This window comes from Rousettus aegyptiacus, unplaced genomic scaffold, assembly GCF_014176215.1.
Source record: "Rousettus aegyptiacus isolate mRouAeg1 unplaced genomic scaffold, mRouAeg1.p scaffold_m13_p_2, whole genome shotgun sequence".
NCBI lineage: Eukaryota > Metazoa > Chordata > Mammalia > Chiroptera > Pteropodidae > Rousettus > Rousettus aegyptiacus.
Genome location: NW_023416295.1, coordinates 76,265,866 through 76,291,607, shown reverse-complemented (window position 1 = coordinate 76,291,607; position 25,742 = coordinate 76,265,866). Strand labels below are relative to the sequence as shown.

Genomic DNA, 25,742 nt, shown 5'->3' with positions numbered 1-25,742 from the left:
GTGTTACGTGAAAAATATTAGTGTCATTTTTTTTTTCTTTCTGTTATTTCATTCACTGCTTATATCCAGCTATATTACAAAAATGTTCTTCCTGGCTTTTAAAATTATTCTTGCCTGAATTTTACATTTTATTTAGTTGCGATAGGAAAACATTATTCCTAGCTTTTAAATTCTTTAGAAAATAATGAACCTTTGTTTGTTTGGACTGGGAAAAAACTGGATGAGGAACATGTATTTCCTCCATTTAATTTTATGGAAGAACGAGTCTTTATGGCAGTCTCCACCATACCAGGTAGCCTGTTAAGAATTGACTTCATCTTTCTCAGTATCCTGTTGCCCTACAGTAGACTGAAGTGGCCGATAAATTCAGGTGCAGGGAATTTCAAGGTACCTCAGGTATACTCATTATTAAAAAAATACATTTTAACATAGCTCAGGGCTTTGCAATGACTGTTCTTTCTTTCTAAATTTCTAATTTTTTAAATAATGTGCCTCAGAGCAGATTATCAGTCAGGGGTCTTCACTTCAATTTGCAATCTTGGGACCTTAAAGCAAACCCGTGCAGCAGTCAAGACTCAATTTTGAAGCCCTGTATGTAATTGAGTATCACTTTCAAGTTTTCAAATGTCACGTCATGAAAACCATTATGGTTTCTGACTTTTTATCTTCTATTCATTTTTATTAAATTTCTGTTTCTAGGCGGAAATTCGTACAGATTTTAATATTCTCTACAGTACGATGAAAAAGCATGAAGAATTCCGGTGGATGAGACTGCGGATCCGGCGAATGGCTGATGCTTGGATCCAAGCAATAAAGTCTCTGGCAGAAAAGCAGAATCTTGAAAAGAGAAAAAGGAAGAAAGTGAGTTTGTAATTAGTTCAATTCAGTTAGATGCCAGTTTTCTTTTTAAATTTGATTTTACTTGGAAACAGGATTAAAAAATGTCATGTCTCAGTGATAGTCATTTGGAGGGGTGGAAACTGCTCCGTCTCTCATACATTCATTTTTGGGGTTTCCTGTCCCCGGTTACAGTCATTTTACTTAGCAAGAACCAGCGTACATGGTTTCTTAGGTGAAGCTAAGCAAAATATTTGCCTGTAAGATTTTTTCCTTCGAATCATCTGTCTTGGTGGTGTTGAGAAACTTAACACTCTTTACTTGAATATAACCTTTGAGACCTTCCTGTTACGTCATCATGACAATTTCATTTTTGGGGGTATTCGTCAATTCTGGAGTTTGGGTAACTGGTGAGTCTCATTGCTGCTCTGTTTGGTTGGTTCTTCTGCTTACATTCTTGAGCGAGTGATACTGTAAATTAAACTTGAACCAATTTGTTTCAAGTTCATGAGGAGATACTTAGAAAACCTCTAGAATACCCCATGGAAAATCTTATATCCTATTAGTTAGAGACTAAGTGGCTGTGGCCTTAGATTAACCGTTCGGATTACAAATAACTGAGCAAAGTAAAAGATCTGTTTCTATACCTAAAATTAAATTTTAAATGAGTTTGGTATTCCTAATTTGATGAAGTTGATATACCTGAAGCATAAAATACAGATACACTTGCTGAATCTCAAGTCACACTCATGGGTCAGTCTTGCTTAGATCCCTTGAATTTATGAGATAGCAGGACCAAATGTCCTAGCACCAAGTAGTCTATAAAAGAGTATCTGGACAGAGATCCAGGTGGGCCATAAAAAGAAATAGTATTTCTGTATAACCCTATGCAGTAACCTCCAGGATATATTGTTAGGTAGAGAATAGTGAATATTATTTTTCAAGGAGAGAGAAAATTTATATATCTATACCTTTATATATACATATACATACATACATAGTTCTCGCTCGTCTTTTTTAAATGGAAGGATAAACCATAAAACTTTTTTTAAAAAAGAGATGGATGGTGGTGATGGTTTCATAACAATGTGAATTTACTTAATGACACTGAACTGTCTACTTAAAAATGGTTAAAATGGTAAATTTCGTGTATAGTTTACTACAATTTAAAGAAGATCAAATAAAGGGAGGGAGGAAATAGTGTAGAAGCAACAGGTCTGAAAACCAGACTCTTCTGAATATATCCTACTTTGTAGATTTAATACCGGAATTATTTCGTGTAAAACAAAATTTAATTACCCCAAAAAAGCAATACCTAAAAATCACAAAGAATATAAAACAAATGAACTGACTGCATATGCTTTACTATAAGTACATAGAAAAGGACTAATCTTAGTGACTTTAGAACAAAGTTGAATATTTCTGATGGGATATCACAAAGGACAAAAACTGCAATAATATAACAATTTTTACTAATCACATAGTAGGCAGTGAAGTTGATATCCTCATTTTGAATTCTTTGTGTGTATTGGAATAAAGCAAATAAGTAATCATGATAGTGTCCTTAAAAAGTGGTATTTTCATTGTAGGAGAGAAGAAATAACACGTCAGATGGATAGTGTCATGTAAAGATACTAAGATCCTGAGTTTGAATTGGAATAATCAGAATGAACTTATGATTAGTTTCAGCCTTGAGAGAAAATAAATTTTCTAGCTATGTTCACTGAAAAAGCCTACAGTGATCATCTAGAACACCCTAAGCACCAGAATTTGCTCTTTAAATACCATTTCCACTAAATGGTAGAAGAGATTCTTAGAAAATTGGCTAAGGTCTGAGACAGAAGTTGCACATGATGAGCTTGGAACATTTTGTCAAACCAGGAAGCAAAGAAACTATCAAAGATTACTTAGGATTATGTCAAAAAACTTAGAAGCCAATTTGAGCAGCCTCCCATTGGCCAAGATAGACAGTTTGATAATAAGAATAATAGCTGCAACTTATTGAAACACATCAAATATACTTATATCCATGATTTTATAATGATTTTTAAAAATCCTCATTGGTCATTATGAGAGAATGCTAAAGACCCAGTTTTGAAAACTGGTAAATAAAGGGAAAAAATGAAGTATTTATTAGGGGTTTTGTTTTATTTTTTGTTTTATGTAAACTACATTTCAGGATAACCAAGCAGTCGATGAAAGGTAGCTTCTTTTTATAGAAGTATTCCAGCTAATAAATGCAGAAGAAATGATAAATATCACCATTTGCCACTCCTAACGGATTAATGCATTTATTTAGTGATCATTAGCAGTTGATGCTTAGTAGGAGATGTTTAGTTGCTAACATACTCTCACTGGTGGAAGTACACAGCACCGCCTATAAAGTAGCATTGCCAAATTTGTGTGTGTGTGTGTGTGTATGAATTTGGTCATATCCAAAGATCTAATTACTAATTTATCATAAATACAAGGGACAGAAGAATCTGTTATACAATCAGCAAAATCCAGAATGTGAGAGAGACTACTGGAAATACCACCCAGTTTCTTTGACAAATAAATTACAAGCTCCTTCTCAAAAAGGATGATAGGGTACTACTATAGGTTAAAGAAGGCTAAGAGAGATATGAAGCAATTACAATTCACACGCTTTATTTGACTTCTGACACAAACAACTACACTTGAAAATATAAGGGACACTTGAAGTATAAACACTAACTGGATATTGGATGATATTAAGAAATTAATAGCTATTCTAGGGGTAATAGTGATGTTATGACTTTTTAAGCGAGCGTTTCTTTCTTATAGAGACACAAAGTGAAACGTTTATAGGTGAAAGCATATGATGTCTAGGATTTGCTTCAAGATAAGGTAGAGAGGTTGGAAGAAAATGAGGGGTGTACATTAAATAAGATTTGTCATGACATAATAATTATTGGAGTTACATGATGAGTACAGTTGGAATTGACTATGTCATCATGTCTGCTTTTGTATGTTTTGAAATTTTCCATGTTAAAAGTGTAAAAATATTCTCGCTGTAGAAAAAAAGTCCAATATTGTTCAAAGATATTTTATTGTCCTGGCTTACTCTCCTTTAATTCTGACTTTCCAAATATATCCTTTTTAAGAGCAGGATATCTGTTCATACCTCATGCTCTTAGCCATACCAAGGACAATAATGACTTTGTTTCTCTAAAACAATAATGAGAAAAGTAATTTCCTTCCCTTCTTTGTACTTTGTAGAAAACTGCTTACCTCACGTTAGAACGTAAGCCTGACTTTAGTGTTGGTTGATTGCTCTTTGGTTTGTTACTGCGGAGTCTGTACTTGGTTCAGTGGAAATCAGTATTCGCCTCTTTTTTTTCTTTCAGGTCCTTGTTCACCTGGGACTCCTGACGAAGGAATCTGGATTTAAGATTGCTGAGACAGCTTTCAGTGGTGGCCCTCTTGGTGAATTAGTTCAGTGGAGTGATTTAATTACATCTCTGTACTTACTGGGCCATGACATTAGGATTTCGGCTTCACTGGCTGAGCTCAAGGAGTAAGGAGATTACTTTTCAATTTTAAAATCAAAATACAAAAAAGAAATTGTAAACTCTTAAAGCCCTCTATTAGTGTGTAATTTCTTTTAGAAGAAAATGAAAGTGATAATTCACTAAACAGGAGATAAGAAGATTATTTTCAGGAGCTAAATACATACACTGTGAAAAGGATAATATGTTTTCATTGTAGCTACAGGCTCCAGAGGCTTCATAAATGAATGCCAGAAAATTCAAAGCAAGGAGCTTATTCTTTGCTATAACAGGTGCTTCCAACATCTGCAGCACAAAACATTATTGACTTTCCTAATTCCCTGTCTCTTGCTGAAATTCATACTATTCCCTACTCAACATCAAGCTATCTAAATCTTGTGACAGGGCAGGTTCCTGTGTATAATTTAATTTGGATAGAATGAGTTTCTTGAAAGCCCTGATCCAATCCTTTTTCAATTAGCCAACTTTCAAACTCTGAGTCTCTCAACTCTACCTGGGTTTTCTGTTTCAACTGAAACTTGCTTCTAGCTCTAGCCTTCTCTTAATCACTTTTAGATTGACACAGCTGGCCAAGCAGGCATGCTTAGAGCCCCTTCCCTCCTTTTGTGTAATGACCCACTGAGACTTTCCACCCAACAGCCAGGTCATGCTCTGCCATATGTCAGATGTTCCAGAAGAAACACCTTGAATGAACATTCTAGAGTTGAAAGGGGTATTAAAATATGTCCCATCCTGCTTCTACTTTATTCTTCAAGATACTGACTCCCGGAGAAGTCAACTTGTATTAGGTCCCAGGTCCAGAGTAGTGGGTGGCAGTGTTGGGATGAAAGCAAAAGCGGTAAGATAACATCTATTGTCATTTGTTAAATGGTTTCCATATGTTGAAACCATAAGGGCTTTAGTTTTTCCGACAGTTATGACAACCATGATGACTATTAATGGCTAACATTTTTTGAGCACTTACTGTGCATCAGATACTAAGCATTTTACATGTTTCATCTTCTTTAGTCCTTAGCACAAACCTGGAAGTAGGTAGGTACTAGGTACTGTTGATCTCTGCTGAAACCGAGGTTCAGCCTACAAATGAGTTTGTGTGCAGTTGTGTGGAGAATACGTGGGAGAGCCAGGACTCGAGCCCTGTGTCTGTCTGACCTCACAGCCCGTGCTTCTGACTACTGTACTGTGTTGTTCCTTTGCGATCTGGATAGACCTAGGGTCTCCTGAACCCTTAATCACCACTCTGTACCTTCAGCATGCTGCCTTCTGTTGCTTTCCCCCTGCCTGCTCAAAACACATCGGGTACACAACCTGTGAAGTGGATGTATTCATACAGTTAGCAATCATCCCTCCAGTGCCTTATGTGGGCTGGTTTTTGGTATGGGATATACAGAGATGACCAGCATGTGGTCAAGGACATGCTAATCTTTTGATAATTATAGCTAATACATGACACAATAATCACACCAATTACAATGTGATTAGTCCTAATTGAGGTGTAGATGGTAGAGTGTAAGCACGGGGAGTGCAGAAACTGTTTGAATGTTGTTCTGCCCTGTGTAGTTAGTGCCTAGAATAGTGCCTAACACACAGTGGGTGCTCAAACTACTAACTGACAAATGAGTGAAAGGATGAATAAGTGGGTGAATGAACGAGTGGGTGAGTAAACAAAAGGCATACTGTTGGAGCCCCAGGGACAAGCGTTTACTAGGGAGGTCAGGAAAGGAACATTAGGGGTCTGTCAGGCAAAGACATAGTTCAATGGTCAAGGGGAACTTCAGTGACAGCGACAGATGTATTTTATTTAACAAGATCATTGTGGAAGCAGCATAGTGCAGTGGTTCCCAGACATGCCTGCACGTTACAACCACCTGGGGAAATTTTTAGATGCCCAAAACCCAGACTATGTCTCAGACTAATTAAATCACTACCTTTGGGCATAGGACACAGGTATAATTATGTTTTGGTGCCTCCAGGTAATTCCGATATACAGACAAGTTTGGGAACCACTGAATACAGGGCGGACCTAAGAGTCAGGAAACTGTGGCTCAGCAGCCAAGTCTAGATCTGCCTGTTCCTATTAATGAATTTTCATGGGAACACCCACTGTTTATATTTTGTCTGTGACTGCTTTCATCCTACAGTGGCAGGGTTGAGTAGTTGAGATAGAAAAGGTGGCCTTCAGAGATGAAAGTATTTACTATCTAGTCCTTTACCAAAAAAAAAAAAAAAAAATCTTTAGGTTCTTGGGAAGAAATTGGTTACAGGTAACCAGAGGAGAGGAGCAGGATGCCTGAGGCAGTTTGGAGCTATAGAGCAGAGTCCTGTTTATGTCAAAGTAGGATATCTATCCCTAATTTGAAAAGGATTCTTGTGGGATGTGAGCAGGAATAAAAGGCTTCAGTGGTGACCTATTTCTAGGTCATGCTAATGGCAGTACCATTAACAGTTATTTACTTCCACATGTGAAGTCGTATGTTGGCTCTCTCTGAGTACAAAGGTGGGTTGGTTCAGATGGGTGAGTGGAAGAAAGGGCAATGAGAAAGTATAAACTGTAATGCCAGTCTGTAATACAGTCTAGTCAGAAGGAACAATTTGATGTAAGAGAAGAAATTAGGAAATAGTACAAGACAATATAGAATGAAGTTTATACTGTAGAGGCTAGAAATAGAAGAGGTCAGAAATAGAAGGTCATTAAAGGCTGGCTTAATAAGAAACAGTAGTCACTGAGGATCTCGTATACGTCAGTCACTTTCTATTTAGTATCTTATTCAACCACTCAAAGAAGGCCTGAGAAATTGCTTTCTTCTCTGTACCCATTCTGGTTGTGTGCTGGGTTTTTTTGTTTGTTTTATTGTTTGAGGATGAGGAAACTTTGAGGTTAAGTAACTTCTCTAAATCTCACAGTTGCTACATAGTGGAGACATTCAGACCCCTATCTTCCTTGGTTTCAAAGGCCATGTTTGGGCCCCACTGTTTCCTTTAGCAGGAGTCAGAATCAAAGCTCTGGGTGGGCCCTAATGGGCAGGAAGAATTTGAGTAAGCAGTGGGTTGGGAAGGGCTGTGCCATCCTCCCTGATGAGGATTCTTTGATGTTTATTTGCCTACTAAAGTTGGCTTAAAGTAAATTTTTTTCCCCTCTCTTCCCTTTCTCTAGAATAATGAAGAAGGTTGTGGGAAACCGATCCGGCTGCCCAACTGTAGGTGACAGAATCGTTGAGCTCATTTATATTGATATCGTAGGACTTGCTCAATTCAAGAAAACTCTCGGACCCTCCTGGGTCCATTACCAGTAAGTGCCACATGCTGTTCTTAAGTTTGTAGAGTTTTAATTTTTTTTTTTAACATGGGTTACATGATTACAGGTAGAAAAAAACACTTATCAATATTATCTTTTGAACTGTGTGGAGTATATTTTCCATTCCTTATTGAAATTCAGATTCTCATAGTGATGTTTTACTTTCAAGGGCTATTCATTATTTTCATTGATTTCTTGTAAGAATAAAAAACAAGTGTCCAACCTCCTTTTTACCATTCCTAATACTTAGCATTCCTCTCTCAGTATGCCTGCCCCACCCTCATCTGCTTAATCAAATACTGATTTTTATAAACTGTGGACAGTGTCATTTCTGGTGTTTCTTAGGTTCAAGATAATGACCCGTTTCTCTTCGCTTTTCCCCCATCAGTATTCTTGTCATTCTTGGAAGAGAAAACTGGAAACAGCTTGTCTGAATGCTGGGGTCTTGTACTTTTTAAGATGAACCTCATGCTTAGTATCAAGTGCATGTGTTACTCTGTACAGTCTTTGTTGTTTAGCAGAAGAACTTAGTATTTATTTGAGTGTGAGCTTGGGACCATGATTTACTATTTGAAACAATATTACATGATGCACAGCATAACATTAAATGACATTGAATTGTATATTGAAGTTTGTTAATTTTTCACTTTCAGTCTTTCTGAAAAAGGCTTAGTCTGCTGCTGCTATCTCTCCAACACTACTTTTAACACACATATTTTTAATAGAGTGAGAATAGCTGTAAATCTCAGCCTTTAGCAGGCAAAAGTATCTAGTGCGAGTTTAATAATACTTACTAAGGAACAGTAATATGCTTTCTTGTTGTGTTCCATTTATTACAGTTGATACTGGCTTTTATTTATGGTATATAAGTTTCCAATAAAATTTAAAAGGTGAATAAATTTTTTGAATACAATATACATACAATATTATGTTAGTTTCAGGTGTACAACATGATGATTAGGCATTTATTTAACTTACAAAGTGATCACCCCAATAAATCTAGTGCCCATCAGACACCATACATAGTTATTAAAATTGACTCTCTGCCTTATTGCTATACTTTACTTCCCCATGACTCTTTTGTAACAACAAATTTGTGCTTTATCCCTTCCCCCTTTTCACCCACCACCCCAACCGCCCTTCCATCCAGCAACCATAAAAATTTTCTCTGTATCTGTGGGTTCGTTTCTGTTTTGTTTGTTTAGTCTGTTCTTTAGATTCAACAGGTGAGTGAAATCACATGACATGTATCCTTCTTTGACTTACTCCACTCAGCACAATACCTTCTAGGTTCATCCATGTTGTCACAGATGACAAGATTTCATTTATTTTTTGGCTTAGTGATATTCCATTGTATGTACGCACCACCTCTTCTTTATCCATTCATCTACTGATGTACACCCAGGTTGCCTCCATTATCTTGGCTCTTGTAAATAATGCTGCAATGAACATATGGATTCACATGTCCCTTTGAAGTAATGTTTTGGATTTGTTCAGATAAATACTCAGAAGTGGGATTACTGGGTCCTTCTTTGTCTCTTGTTGTAGCCTTTGTTTTTAAAGTCTATTTTTTTCTGATGAAAGTATTGCTACCTAAGCTTTTTTTTGTTTCCATTTTCATAAAATATCTTTCCCCATCCCTTTGCTTTCAGTCTATGTGTGTCTTTTGATCTGAAGTGAGTCTCTGATAGGCAGTATATGTGAATGTCTTATTTTCTTATCCATTCAACCATAAAAGGTGAATAAGTTTAAATAAATATTATATTTACTAAGTGTCGATGGTACATGAATTTGGGTAAAAACTATGAAGTTAATACCAATTTTACCAGTGATAGTAGATGTTTACCTATAGTTTGAACCGACTTCCTGAGAAGACACTGAAAATCTTTCAATTGAAGTGACTTGGAAACCTCTCCATGTGTTCCATTTCTATTGATATTTGATAAAGAGATGTTTCTATATGTTCTTTTAATAAATGAATCATTAAGCCTGAACTAGGTTTCATTTCAGGTTAGCTTATAGTTTAATATTATTAACTTTAAACTCCATGGTTCTGTCACATTGGAAATCCTTTAGAATTGAAAGAAATGAAAATTTAAAATACTGAGAATTTCTCAAACACACAGAGAAGAAAAACATCATTGTCACAGCATTTCCTTGCAGTAGCAATGATTTTCTCACTGGGGAGTGAGAATCTCACAGGCAGAGGAAAGGGATTGGTTGAGAAGAGACCTTCTGCTTTTCATGGCCTTTGTTTATAGTTGCATAAAAAATCAATATTAAAATTTTGATTTGGGCCAGGATAGATAGTACTTTACCTTCTGAATCAGGTTTATCCTGGTTAGGGGTTTGTCATTTTCTTAAAATCTTCATGAATCACAGGCCATCACATTTGTTTTCAGTTACATGAAAATAACCATCTTTCTTGGTCAGTGGGCCATGTAAGTAAACAAACTTTTTTTTTTTTTAAGTTTATTGGGTTAACATTGGTTAATACCATTATATAATTTTCAGGTGTACATTATAATTTGCCATCTATATATTCTATTGTGTGATTACCACCTAGAGTCCAGTTTCCTTCAGCTACCATATATTTGATCCTTTTTTCCCACTGTACCCTCTCCCAACCTTTCTATAATTGACCCCCTTTGCCCTGTCTACCTCTTCCCTCTTCCCCTACCCTCTGGTAACCACTAGTCCATTGTCCATGTCCCTGAGTCTCTGTTTGACCTGTTCATGTGTTGCTTTTAGGTTTATATCCCACATATAAGTGATACCATGTGATTTTCAACTTTTTCAGTCTGGCTTATTTTGCTTAGCTCAGGGTCCATCCAGGTTGTCACAAATGGCAGTATTTCATCTCTTCTTATGGCTGAGTAATATTCCATTGTGTATATGTTCCATAGATGCTTTAGCCAATCATCTATCATAGGACACTTTGGTTGCTTCCATATCCTGGCCACCGTGAATAGCACTGCTATGAACATTGATGTGCAAATATCTTTTCGTGTATGGGTTTTTCAAGTCTTTGGGGTAAATGCCCAATAGAGGGATTGCTGGATTATATAGTAAATTAGTTCTTAGTTTTTTGAGGAACCTCCATACTGCTTTCTGTAGTGGCCGTACCAATTTTCAGTCCTACCAGCAGTGTTTGAGGGTTCTTATTTCTCCACATCCTCTCCAACATTTGTTATTACTTGTCCTGTTGATTATAGCCATTCTAACAGGTGTGAGATGGTGTCTCATTATGGTTTTGATTTGCATTTCCCTAATAGCTAGCAATGTTGAGCATTATTTCAAAATGTGTTGGCCATTTGTATATCCTCTAGGGCAAAGTGTCTGTTTAGGTCCTCTGCCCATTTTTTGATTGGATCATTTGTTTTTTCTGTTGTTACTGAGTCGTATGAGTTTCTTTGTATATTTTGGATGTTAGGCCCTTATTGGAGGTGTTGCTTGCAAATATATTGTTCTATTCGGATGGTTGTCTCTTTACCTTGTTGATGATTTCTTTTGCTGAGCAGAAGCTTTTTAGTTTGATGTAGTCCCATTCATTTATTTTTGCTTTTTAGTTTGATGTAGTCCCATTCATTTATTTTTCCCTTGCTATTGAGGTCAAATTCATAAAAACCTCTTTAAGTCCAAGGTCTTTGAGTTTGGTTCCTATGTTTTCTTCTATGCATTTTATTGATTCCCATCTTATATTCAGGTCCTTAATCCATTTTGAGTTAATTTTTGTGTGTGGTAATAGACACAGCCTAGCTTCATTCTTTTGCAGGCGGCTTTCTAATTTTCCCAGCACCATTTTTTGAAGTGGCTTTCCTTTATCCACTGTATGTTTTTTTGCTTTTTTGTCGAAAATTATTTGCCCATATAAATATGTGTTTACTTCTGGACTCACAATTCTGTTCCACTGGTCCATGTGTCTGTTTTGCTGCCAATGTCATGCCATTTTGGTTACTGTTACTTTGTAGTATAATTTGAAGTAAGGCAGAGTGATGCCTCCAGCCTCGTTCTTTTTTCTTAGGATGGCTTTGGCAATTCGGGGTCTTTTGTGCTTCCATACAAATCTGATGATTTTTTGTTCTATTTCTTTAAAAACTGCCAATGGAATTTTGATAGGGATTGCATTAAATCTATATAATGCTTGGGTAATATGGTCATTTTAACTATGCTAATTCTTCCAATCCAAGAACACGGAATATCTTTCCATTTCTTTGTACCTTCTTCGATTTCTTTTAATAGAATCTTGTAATTTTCATTATATAGGTCCTTCACATGTTTTGTTAAATTTATTTCTAGGTATTTTATTCTTTATGATGTAATTGCAAAAAGAATTATTTTTTCCTCTTCTTTTTCTGATGGTTCATTATTAAAGTATAGGAACACTATGAATTTTTGAGCATTAATTTTATATCCAGAGACTTTACTGTATTTGCTTATTGTTTCTAGTAGTGTGCTTATGGAGTCTTCAGGATTTTCTATACAGAGAATCATGTCATCTACAAAGAGTGACAGTTTGACTTCTTCATTTCCTATTTGGATGCCTTTTTTATCTTTCTCTTGCCTGATTGCACTTGCTAGAACCTCCAATGTTATATTGAATGACAGTGGAGATAGTGGGACAGCCTTGCCTTGTTCCTGGTCTTAGAGGGAAAGTTTTTCACTTTTCACCATGAAGTTTAATGTTGGCTGAGGATTTGTCATTAATGACCTTTATTATATTAGGGTACTTTCCTTCTATGCCAATTTTGTTAAGTGTTTTAATCATCAATGGATGCTGTATCTTGTCGAAGGCTTTTTCTGCATCTATTGATATGATCATATGATTCTTATTTTTTAATTAGTTTATATAATGTATCACATTAATGAATCTGTGTATGTTGAAACATTCCTGTGCCGCTGGGATGAAGCCCACTTGATTGTGGGGTATAATCTTTCTAACATGTTGCTGTATTTGATTTACTAGTATCTTATTTGGAATTTTTACATCTGTGTTCATGAGAGATATTGGTCTGTAGTTTTCTTTTTTTGTATTATCTTTATCAGGTTTTGATACCAAAGTAATATTGGCTTCATAAAATGAGTTGAGAAGTATTGCCTCCTCTTCGATTTTTTGGAAGAGTTTGAGGAGAATAGGTATTAAATCTTCTTTGAATGTTTGGTAGAATTCACTGGTGAAGCCATCTGGTCTTGGACTTTTACTTTTTGGTAGGTTTTGGTGATTGTTTCTATTTCCATACTGCTGATCGGTCTATTTAGATTTTCCAGATTTTCTTGATTCAGTCTAGGAAGATTGTATCTTTCTAAATACTGGTCCATTTTTTTCTAGGTTATTAAATTTATTATTATATACTTTTTCATAGTTTTCTTGCACGGTCCTTTGTATTTCTGTAATGTCAGTCGTAATTTCCCCTCTTTCATCCCTGATTTTGTTTATTTGTATTCTTTCTCTTTTTTCTTTAGTGAGTTTAGCCAGGAGTTTGTCAGTTTTATTAAGCTTCTCAAAGAACCAAATCTCTGTTGCATTTATTTTTCTATTTTTTGTTTGTTTTCAATTTCATTTACTTCTGCTCTAATTTTTATTATTTCTTTCCTTCTACTGACTTTAGGCTTCATTTGTTCTTCCTTTTCTAATTTTTTAAGATGAAGCATTAGGTTGTTTATTTGGGCTCGTTCTTGCTTTTGGAGATAGTCCTGTAATGATATGAACTTTCCTCTTATGACCGCTTTTGCCATGTCTCAAAAGTTTTAATAGGTTGTACTGTCATTATCATTTGTTTCTATGTATCTCTTAATCTCTCTTTTTATTTCCTCCCTGACCCAGTTATTCTTCAGTAGCATGTTGTTTAATCTCCTTGTATTTGTGATTCTCCCTGATTTCTTTTTGCAGTTGATCTCCAGTTTCAAAGCATTATGATCAGAGAATATAGTTGGTATGATTTCAACCTTCTGATATTTGTTGAGGCTATTTCTGTGTCCCAGTATGTGGTCGATTCTTGAGAATGTTCCATGTGCACTACAGAAGAATGTATAAGCAGCTGTTTTGGGATGGAAGGCTCTGTAAATGTCAATTATGTCCAGTTGGTCTAATATGTCATTTAAGGATGTTATTTCCTTATTGATTTTCTGTTTGGATGATCTGTCCATATCCGACAGTGGGGTATTTAGGTCCCCTACAACTATAGTGTTTTGTTCTGTTTCTCCCTTTAATTCTGTTAGTAATTGCTTTACATACTTCAGGGATCCCTGATCAGGAACATAGAGATTAATAAGTGTTATATCTTCTTGGTGCATGATTACCTTTATCTTTATAAAGTGTCCCTCAGTATCTTTCTTTACCGTTTCTATTTTGAAGTCTATTTCATCCGATATTAGTACCACTACTCCCACTTTTCTCTGAATACTATTTGGTTGAAATATCATTTTCCACCCTTTCACTTTGAGTCTATATTTGTCGTTGGAGCTGAGATGTGTCTCCCGAAGGAAGCATATGGTTGGGTTTTGTTTCGTTTTAGTTTTTTTTACCCATCATGCCTTTTATTGGTGAGTTTACATTTTGGGTGATTATTGAAATATGAGATCTTAAGCCATTTTATCTTTTGCTTTTTGGTAGCTCAGTATTTCCATCGCTTCCTTGTCTTGTGTTTCTGTTTTCTTTATTTTGGTTGGCTTTTGTGGGTTTTCCCTCTGGTTCTTTTTGTTTTATCTCATATATTTAAGTTCCGAATCTTTGGTATGTGGTTACCATTATGAATATGTAAAGGATAGTTATATATATACAGTCATCCATTTTCTTCTACACATGCCTTAATTTCCTTTCTTCTTTGCAAATTTGGATCTTTATATTCTCCCCTTTTCAGTCATTGGTATCTCATTTTGTCCCTATGTATGCTGAACATTCATTACTATATTGCTATAGCAATTCTCTTCTTATTATTTAAACTTATAATGCTCTGTTCTTAGTAAGGGTTGCACTCCTCTGCTTCTATTTGCCTGATAGTCACTTTACTACTCCTAATTATGTATTTTTTTGTTTTGTTTTGTTATTTTATTTTAGGTTACCTGATCCCTTTCACTATTCCTGTAGCGCAGGCTTCATAGTGGAGAATACTCTCAATTTTTGTAGGGTCCGGAAAGGTCTTAATTTCTCCTTCATATCTAAAGGAGAGCTTAGCTGGATAAATTATTCTAGGCTGGTAGTTCCTTTCACTTAATAGTTCATGTATTTGATTCTATTCCTTTCTGGCTTGTAAAGTTTGCACTGAGAAGTCCAATGATAATCTAATTGGTTTTCCTTTATAGGTTACCATTTACTTTTCCCTGGCTGCCTTAATAATCCTGTCTCTGTCATTGATTTTTGATAACTTTAATACAATGTGTCTTGGCGAAGGCCTTTTTTTGGTTGAGATCATTGTGTGTTCTGTTATCTTCTTGAATTCTAAGCTCCAGCTCATTCCTTAGATTTGGGAAATTCTCATCTATTTGTCTGAAAATGTTTTCTAGTCCCTGCTCCTTTTTCTTGCCTTTGATTATACGCATTATTCTTATGTTTCCTCTCCTGATGATATCAGCTAGTTCTTGTATTTCTCTTTCCTTATTTTTCATTCTTTGGTTTCTCTCTTCTTCCTTCTGATTTATTTCTAGATTTCTGTCTTCAATATCCCTGATCCTTTCCTCCATTTGGTTGATTCTATTTCCCAAGTTTGCTATTTCGTTTTTCAACTCGCAGTATGTTCTTTATCTCCAGAAGTTCTATTTGATTCCTTGAGGGTTTCAGTTTCTTTGCTCTGCTCATTCAGTTGTCTTTTCAATTCATAAAGTTGTTGATTTGAGTCGTTTTGGATCTCATTGAGTTTTTTTCAGAAGTACCACTCTGAATTCTCTGTCATTTAAGTCACATATTTCTAAGTCTATGAATGTATTTTCTGGAGATTTTTCTCTTTCTTTCTGAGATACCTTGTCACCTTGGTTCTTCATGGTGTTTAATGGACTATTTCTCTGCGTGGGCATTTATGGGAGTGTATTCTGTTGTTTTTCCAAAAGAAGATTTATTATATAAAGGCCTTTCTTTAGCCTGCTGCAAAGAAGGCGCTTTTTGGTTTCTAGTAGATGATATCTAAGCGTCTTGGATCCCTGCTTCATAAAGCCTAAATGTCCTTTTTATTTTCTTGCAGATGTTTAATCATACTTGCTACTCTCAGTTTCAGTCCCTGTTAGTGTTAACAACAGTTTCGCCAGCATGTGCTCAAATTCCCCTGGGGCTCCTCCATGATCTGTCTCTGAGGGTATGGGGGAAGGGGCCCTCTGGTTTGGGAGTTGGTGGCTGCGGCTCAACCTCGGTTTTGCAACCGGGGCCAGTAAAAATTAACTGTTGTTTCTCTGCGGTCCCGTCCTGCTTCTCTGCTTTCTGCCCTGATAACTGGGTCCTGGTGCCAGCTGCTAGAAGTTCTGGCACTTCTAGGCAGTCTGATCAGGGAAGTCGTCACACCTTCTCTCTCCCTCCTCCTGCAGGGAGATCCAGTGGCTGCAAGAGGCAGCTTCTTCATTTCTCTAAGTCCACCACCTGACGCCTGGGGGTTCTGACCTGTGGTAGCTCTTATGCACAGATCCGTCCCTCAGACGTGCTGGTGTGCAGTTTGGGTGTTTTTTGTTGAGTTTTAGATGTTCAGCTCATTGTTTCAAGGGGAGAGATCTGAGGTTGTCTCTCACTCTGCCGTGTTTCCTGTAATTTTTCAAAAAACATTTTTTTTTCTTTATAGCTACAGCATTAAAAAAAAGAGAAAGAAACGTAGCACTGCTGTGCTCTGGCATTTTGCAAATGACAGGCATCTGATAAATGTAGAAAAGGAACCGGGTATTGCAAGCATCCTGAGACTCACATATCCTCGCCATTAAGAAGGGCTGTTTGGATGGAAAAATATCCTCAGTGGTAGTGTTTAGGTCAATTAAAAAGGACGATTTCATTATTAAAATGGTCACCGTTGACTGGTATTTAATTCTTGTTGGATGAAAGGCACCATCTTAGAGGGGGGGTTTATGGAAGGTGTAATGTTTATCCTTCCTTCCTTTAATAAATGACCTGTGTTAGTGATATTAGCTGGCAGGAGGTCTGTTAATACCTTATGTCTTTGTGTGAGAAGCTGGGATTTTATTAGAAGGCCAAGTGGATCCTCTAGAAAGTTTCTTGGCCATTTCTCTTTATTTGCAGATTAGAAATTCTCAGGGTTGTTATAGTCATCTTGGTTAATGATAGATGGTATGAATTCATTAAATGCAATGTTATATGATTTTTCATTGAGGAGCAAACCCTTGAGCCCTATTGATCTTGGAAAATGTTGATCTTTATAAGTTCTGTCTAGTTTATGTAGGGACCCAGGAAATTCAATTAAACATTTATTAAATACCTACACCTGACTAGTATACTGCTAGGTACTGCAAAACTTATACCCACCTTGCTTCGTATGAGGTCTTTGTTAAGCATTGAGAACACACACAAAGGTGAGAGGCAAATAGTCTAAGATGTACTATGTTTTATGTCAGCTCCAAATTAAAAAGTAGGTCCTGGGAAGGAGATTGTGAGCATCATCGCATGATAGTGTGGCTTAGAGCAGAGAGAATGTTCCAGGAGTCTTTAGCCTTACTGCAGTGAGCCTGTTAAGAGGCCCAGCTGCTCAGGCAGCAAGGCAAATATCTTTTAAAGTCATCAGTCTGTTCCTGATGTTCCAGACATGTAAAAGACATTAGAGGAAGGACATAAGTATTAACAACACAAACGCAGATCCAAAACACACAGATATAGAAAGTGATTGAAGAAGAAAAACTCTCTATCATAGACAGAGATCAGTCTCCTGCCTCTGGTTATAAAACAAACCCAAGGAAGCTTAAAAAAAACAACAACAACAAAAAAAACAGTTCCAAAATTGAAGATTCAAGCATAAGGATGTAGAATTACAAGTATCTGAGACATGGGATCCTCCATTCTGTAGCCTTCCGTTGGAAACAAGTCCAACATCAACACCACTTAGCAGACATCTAGGCACTTTATAAAAGTCCAAGCTTTCAGGACTTAGGACACTACCAGGCATCTTTACACTTTAGAGTTTGATTTAATTATCCAAACTGAAAATAACACCAATAAAACTCCAAGATAAAAATAGAGTCACAAGTCAAAGGTAGAGAGGAACATGAACTGTTAGAGTTCATTGCAAATAAGTGGAAACACCAGGAGCCTTCAAGGCAAAGGTTCCTTATGACAAGGGTGCGGTGCCCTGTTTGCCGTTTTTCTCCCTGCTGTGTCTGCACAGAGAGCTGTCGTCCTTGAATCCCAGCTCTGTTCCTCTAGCAGGAGCTGAACCTTCCACGGCCCCACCTGTCAGAGTGTGTTCCAGCCCCTCGCAGGGCCCTCCTGCAGAGCTGCCACTATCATCCCTGCTGTTTCCTGAGCACTGCCATCTTTCTCAGAAGAAAATATACTGGCTCCAACCAGTTCCTTTTGCATCTTATTTTAAAAGGAAAACTCTAAGACCTGGGAATGTTTTATTATTACTCTGAACTATTCAAAGAGCTGGAAAAACATGCATAGATCTGTTCCTGGAGTCCCTAGCTTACTTTTTCCTGGACTCTGTGGATGCTGTTTCTGTGCACATATTGGCTGCCAGGCTGATTACACATTCTAGTTGATATTGTGAAAATTGTCGCTATGATGATAGCTTGTGCCTTGAGAGCCACACAGGAACCCAAAAACACAGAAGTGCTCTCTACAGTCAGCTTGTATTTCACTTTCTGGTCTTGACATACCCTCTTTCCTCTTTCTTTTCTTTTCTTCCTTGTCTAGACAAATGATGATGATCTCTGATGAGAAAAATCATCACACGAAAATAGCAATTTACTATTGCTCTTCCTGGAAAATCCAATCTGGTGTTTGCCTTTTTTTTCCTGAATCACACATTGATATAAAAGTCAGAAGAATGGCTCCCTAATAGTGGAAAAGGGAAGAAAGAAACTGAATCAGATACTTGAAAGCCATTGCTGTCATCTGATGCTAAAATGTGGGCTTTAATCTTGATTAACTTTTATGTTTATTAGTCCAGTAAGAGCTATTCAGAAGTATTATTGATACATAACAACAGAAAACAGTGCCATTTTTATTGGCCAGGGATGATCTTTTTTCATCAATGTTTTGAAAATCAGTAATGAAATAAATGTAAACAAAATGAATAAATCCTGTTTCATTATTGATTCCTTTCTTCTGATTGGTCATTCTATGTGTACTTTAAAGCAGTGGTCCGCAGGCTTTTCTTGTAAAGGGCCAGATAGTAAATATTTTAGGCTTTACCAGCCATATGGTCTCTGTTTCTGTCTCATTCCACTTCTGTTGTGTGAGAGCAGCCACAGATGATATGTAAACAACTCTATGTGGCTATGTTCAAATCAAACTTTATTTTATTTGAAAATCTAATTTCATACAATTTTTACACATCATAAATATATTTTTTAACCATCTAAAAATGTAAAGGTCATTCGAAGGCCGTACATAAATGGGCAGCAGACCAGATTTGGTTGGCCCTGTTCTGAGGCTTTGGTGGAACAGCCAAATCTAACACCTTCAGTTTCACTTCTCAGGCTGTGGGAGAAAGTGATAATATTCTGCTACCATTAAATATGTAAAAATCACCACTGTCTATTGAGCAGGATTTTAAGCTTTACCTGAAATCACATACTCTTAATTAATTGGTGAAAATACTGAATGATTGTTCAAAGTGATAAGGAATGCCATGTGCTTTAAGTAAAATAAGACCGCCATCTTAGTCTATTCAGGCTGCTATAATATAATACCATGGGCTGGGGAGCTCGTCAACAACAAACATTTCTTGCTCACAGTTCTAGAAACTGGAAGTCCAAGATCAGGGTGCTAGCATGATTGGGTGAGGCCCATCATCCAGGTCATCAGACTCCTTGTATCATCACAGTATGGAAGGGGCTAGGGAGCTCTGTGGGGTCTCTTTTATAATAGCACTAATCTTATTTATGAGGGCTATACTCTCACGACCTAGCACCCCCCAAATGCCCCATCCACTAATACTATCACCTTTGGGAATTAGGATTTCAACATATGAATTTTGGTGGATATATACTTTTAGACCATAGCAACCTCTAAAAATGGTAGTTCTTTCTTTCTGTTCATTAGACAGCACTGTATGCTCAGCCCTGGTTAGGGGTACAGAAGTGAACATGCAGTCTGCAGTTTCAGCTTTTGGGAACTTTATATTACACTGGTATTAGAGTGATCTTCTGGGATTCGTCAACTAATCTGATGCCTATTATATCTGCTGTGCATTGGTCTAGGCTCCAAAGTCACACATGGGAATGTTTGATATACAAGCTATTCTAAAACCTCTCAATTCCTGTCCAGTAGCAGTTCTACTTAAAAGTATCTGTCCATTTTTAGTAATCTTTGAAAGGAGGTTAAAGCTTCAACTTTTTGAACTTTGCGGTCAAGGTGGTATTTTTACCCATGGCACTTTTTTTTCTTTTAGGTGCATGCTCCGAGTCCTGGACTCATTTGGCACTGAGCCAGAGTTTAACCATGCTAACTATGCCCAGTCTAAAGGTCACAAGACCCCCTGGGGAAAATGGAATCTGAACCCACAGCAGTTTTACACCATGTTCCGTGAGTATTTGTGTTTTACCTCTGCTTTCCAGAATGCTACCAAAGATAAATGGGAAAAGAGATTAGATGGCCATGTATTTTTGGTTATGATTCCCAGGGCCCTTACCTGAAGAAATGTGTGCTATTGAACCTTGGAAATAACTGAATTTTTTAAAATTGCAGTCGAAAGATTATGTGGTCATTTTGTGAAAAGCCTTAGAAATGTTTTTGGAGAAAAGCGTTCAATATGAAGTATCACCAGAAACCATTTGAGAAAGGGCTTTGGGTTGACTCTGGATCGGCAAGCACTAAACCCATTTCATGCCACATGGATGCTGTTTGGGGTTTACTTGATTGGTGATGAGGAATGAGGTCTCCCATGTCCATACACTTTCCAAATAATGAAACCTTAATTTAAGCATCATACTTTTCAAAGCAAAAAGGTATCTTTTTTAAATTGAACTTTTAAAAATGCTGTTTTATAATTTTTCAAAATTATCAGATAATTTTAATCCAGATCTGAGATCCGAATCTGTTTCCTTTGTTGAGTTACAACCCAAGGGACTACTGCCCTATTTTTTCTCCTGTGGTTGCCTCACATCTTTGTATCCAGCCACTTGAAGGTGACCCTTTTTTTCAGGTTCACTAATTGTAACTGCAGACACATTGGACTAATCCCTGGGTGTGAGGTACGAGAAGGGAGAATTAGGGTTAATTTTAACAATCGGCTCATGTTTAAATGTTCTTTTTAGCTCAGAGAGATTTGTGAGAGCTTGTTAATATGTTTGGTAAACATTGTTCCTGGTGCTATGTCATCCTGCTATTGCAGCTTGTCCCTGGGGCACAGTTTAGGGGATAAACTAATACATGACATGTTAGGGGACAGATGGCTGGTCAGCATGGTAAGGCATGTGTAATTTTGAGGGGCTGGGATGAGGTCGTACAAAATAACCTAAGACGTGACCTCCACACTACATCAAATGAAAAAATGTTAGCTGTGTCTAAAATGGCCCGAATTGCCAGAATGTTATATGTGTAAGCCCTCGACGAGATGGTGTTTTTCTATATCTAGGGAGCAGAAATAGGAAACTTTTCTAGAAAGTATAAAGTTCTCTTTTAGAGTGTTAGAGTTCAGAGTCCTGTAAAGACTATTTTGTTGTCCATGAATGGAGGATTTTTGCAGTATTGGTTGATTGAATTAAAAGAAATTCACTGCTTACAGCTTAATTGAAGATGAAACAGGTTAATTCCTATTGACTTGGGAAATGAGTTGAGTATCCTGACTAACTCAGGATTCCATGGGAATCATGGGGAAGACCAATACATTTGACGATCCTTAAAAAAAAAAAAAAAAAAAAAAAAAAAGCCTGTATGACAACAATAGCACCGTAAGCAAATTTTGTAGCAGGAGGTTAGTGTCACTGATATATAAAGAGCTAACTTTTTAAAAATGAAGAAACCTGTACAATCCAATACAAAAATGAGCAAGAGCCACTGCTAGTTCATAGGGGGAAAAAAAGAAATTCATTGTTCAACCATTTGAAAACGTTAACCTCACTCACAATGAAGAGAAATGCATTTCAAACTGCACCAAGATACCATGCCCCACATATCGATTGACCAGCATCACAAAATTTGTTAGCACAGCTATTTTAGTGGTGTGGCTCAGAGAAAGCAGTCTTTTCCCACTCTAGTGGTGGGAATGTAGTGTAGTACTTACTGTGGGAAGGTATGTGTCACCATCTAGCCAAACTACGAATGCATCTATCTTTCCTTTGACCGAGCAGATCATAACTAGGACTCTATTCCAAAGATCTGTGAGCAAAAATAAGAACTGGAGTGTGCAAAGGCCATTTATTGTGGCATTGTTTATAATAGGCAACGACTGGAACTATCCCAAAGTTCCTAAGAGGGAGCTGAGTGAATCAATTCCAGGGTCCACTGACAGAGTGAAGTACGACGTACCTGTGGAAAGCCGTGACCAAGGTCTCCACTGCTCTGGGGGAGATGTCCAGGATATATCGAGTGACAAAAACCTAAGCACAGGGCAGTGTGTGGAGTTTCTATCTTATACACAAGAAGGATATGGAGGAGTGTATGTGTATACGTCAATGTGTATGATTTTGCTTGTGTTTTCAAAAGAAATATGAAAACATAAGTAACAAGCTAATAAAAGTGACTGTCACTGGAGGAAGGGTGTGCAGGGTCAGGCGTAGAAAGTAGATGTCTCTTATTTTATTCAAATAAGGTATCTTATTTTGACTTTGGAACCATGTAAATGTTTTACATAATTTAAAACAGAAAGAGAAAAGTGTTCACTAACAGCTGAAAACAGATTAAAAAAAAAAACACGGAACAAGCCTAGTGATATATCAGGTTGGTGTTAATCTCTCAAACATGGAAAATGATTACTTGAAGTGACTTTAAGACACAATCTTTGGACCGTATATTCACAGTGGGAAATATTTGTATTGTTATTCGAAACCATTGCAGGTACACTGTAAGAACCAACATTTTCAGTATATAAGAAAGGGGGAGAAATTAACCTTTTTCCCATTTGCCCTGAGAATATTCACCAGCAGCACTTGCGGCGGCAGCATTTACCCCAAGATAAATAGCAGATTATAGTCCTAACTGTAATTACCCCCAGAATTTGCCATAGATCTCCCATACTTTTCAGAGGACTGCATCAAAACAGGACTGATGCAATTGGAACAGCTCATTTGAACAGAAAATGAATGCCAAATTACCTGAAAAAAAGGATTCAAAGGGGACAACTATAGCCAGATTCTCTGGTGAACTTACGGCACTGAATTGGTGTGACAGGAAGGAGGTGACAGGATCACCTCCACAGTACCATTCCACAATGGTACTGTGATTGAAGTAGACAACAGAAATGGAGAGAAAAAACTAAGAAGCTATGTGTCATTGTGGATTATAACGAGAATATAGTAGCAGTGGCATTGGCTGATCAGATTCTCACTTCTTATCCGACTGAGCGCAAAAGGCACAAATTTTGGTATGAGAAATTCTTTTGCCACCACCTAAACATTATAGCGCTGAACTCCTACATCCTGTTCAAGAAGGATAATCCTGAGCACACAATCAGCCATGTAAACTTCAGACTGACGTTGGTTGACAGAACACTGGAAAAGCGTCACAAGCCAGGGCACAGTGCCTTCGAAGTTGTCTGTGCTCTGGTGATGTCCCACCTCTTCGCCTGTCTGGAAGACATTATTTCCCCAAGAGCACACCAGCAGCATCAAGGAAACAGAATCCAACCTATTGCTGCAAAGTTTGCTGCTCCCACGATGACAATGGTGACAAGATCAAGAGAGAAATGCGATATTTTTGTGTGGTATTCCACTTGTGGTCTATGCTTTGAAATTTACCACATTAAAAAAATGATTAAATACTGATCATCATATACATTTCTTTTACATTAGGATTAGAGACAAGTTCTCTTTAGAAATAACTACAAGGACAGTTTTTATATTTTATTTTCAGATTGAAAACCAGTCAGATTTGCTTCAACTTCAAAGAGTGTGTTTATATAAAATTAAATTAATACTGGCAGTAAGCTGCACTTTTTCTTAATGGGAAATGGGTTTTTAAAGAATTCAAGTAATGACTGTATATAACATTCAACTTGAGTAGGAAATATCCATACGAACTTATTTTTTTGCTCTTCAAAACATTTTCCAGTTCTCTACTTTGAAAAGGACCAGAAGTAAAGACAACTCACTAGCAAGGAGTAATTTTAGCACTAAGACTGGGATTCTCCAAATACCTTTCCCACTAAAAGGATCCTCCTGCTCAAATAAATAGTTGATTCCAAGTTAAGGGCAGGAAATGTGCAAGATGGGGCATCTTGCAGTGTCAGAAAGCAAGGAGGGCTAAGGCAGACCAGTGGGGTGGAGTCAGAAGGACACATAAGAGTCAACAATGGGGTAGTTAGAGCATCAAAAAGAATAAGGACTGCATGAAATCAAACCAATTACAAATAACTTGTGGATTCATCAGAATCCATGATACTTCAAATAAGAAAAACCCACAAAATCAATTGATCACCTTTGCAAATTGCCAGGATACCACTTCATTACTCTGAAAAATCGAACGAGCCCAGCTTTGATCCTGATTTTCTAAGACAAATTGTATTTGATGGCAATCAGATAATTGATTAGAGAAAGTTGTTAATCATGGAGAAATCATAGCTAATAAATGCAAAAGGATCGAGGAATTAGAAAATCAGTATCGTATAATTCCTAATGAGATAAAATGGAGCAAGGTCGAGATCCTCAATGCTTGTTATATCCATCAAGTATCAGGTTGATGGGAAAATCCTTCATGGATGAGGCTGCCTTACATGGAGAAAATAGAGAAATGAAGCATTTTGACACCCTTTATCATAGTGAGAAATATCAGAGAATTCACAGCAGAAACCAGTGACTCTTGCTCATTTCTTCCCTGGGGCTACCCACAGAGGGGCCGGGCCCTTCCTTCCCACATGACAAAGGGGTGGGGCCCAGCCCAACCCAGTCCTGTCTTTTCCCGCAGAATCTTCCATTCACTCACCCTTTGGGAAACTGTGGCTAATCTAGTGGTCTAAAGTGCATGACCGTATCTTTCAGTAAGAAAGCGTCAGAAGTTATAGTTTGTTCTTATTAATTTTGAAAAAAATGAAACAAATTTACTTGTACTTAATATATGGGCTGATAGTAATCATTATCTAATTGATATGTAAGTATGCATGTGTTTTGCGAGTGTGCTTAGTCTTTACTGATGGGTGAAAGTTCGAAGACCACGGAAACAGTGTTGTAGAATCAAGTCATCTTCAAGTACAGCGGTCTGTCTTTGAGATTTAGCAGTGTTCTGACATTTGCGGAATGCGGAGAGAGGATGGGGAAGCCTGGTCAGAAAGAGTCCAGCAGGAGGATAAAGAAAGAGAAAAAAGCACCAATTGTGAAGCATTTTTAGGAGCCATGAAAAAGGTACTCCTGACCAGAACATACTTGCTCTCAAATGTTTGGAGTACACTTTTCATTTTAAGTATGATTTTCTTCTCTAACTCATTTTCCTCGCAAACTTGATGGGGTTTCTACAAGTTGAAAAGCGTGGGTTTTCTTTATTGTTTTGCCCCAAATCTCAGAATTTCACTGGAACTATATCATCTTTGGTTTTCTGTCTGCAGTAAGGCAATTTCACGCATAGCGTTAGCATAGACTTTTTCTGATACCTTTCGAAGCAGCTTCTATGGGGAACAACTGAGTGGTCAGAAAATACTAAAGCTGTGTAACTAGATGTATGAGTGATGGTTTTTTCCAAGAATTTGGAGTTCAGTTGTTCCTTTCTCACAGGAGGCCCTTCATCCCTGCTTTCACCTCTTGTCCACACTCTAGCCTGGCCTCTGAGCTAGGCACTAAGGCCTTCC

General features: G+C 37.2%; 1 protein-coding gene across 14 annotated transcripts in view; it reads left to right on the top strand.

Moving 5' to 3' along the window:
• MGAT5 (alpha-1,6-mannosylglycoprotein 6-beta-N-acetylglucosaminyltransferase) overlaps positions 1 to 25,742 on the top strand; it is a 321,573-nt gene that overhangs the window by 198,555 nt on the left and 97,276 nt on the right. For all 14 annotated transcript variants that reach the window (XM_016164010.2, XM_016163995.2, XM_016164007.2 and 11 more), the window contains 4 exons: positions 700 to 861; positions 4,206 to 4,375; positions 7,522 to 7,656; positions 20,199 to 20,332. In XM_016164010.2, coding sequence (XP_016019496.1) covers positions 700 to 861; positions 4,206 to 4,375; positions 7,522 to 7,656; positions 20,199 to 20,332 — 601 coding nt within the window. The remainder of the gene's footprint in view (positions 1 to 699; positions 862 to 4,205; positions 4,376 to 7,521; positions 7,657 to 20,198; positions 20,333 to 25,742) is intronic.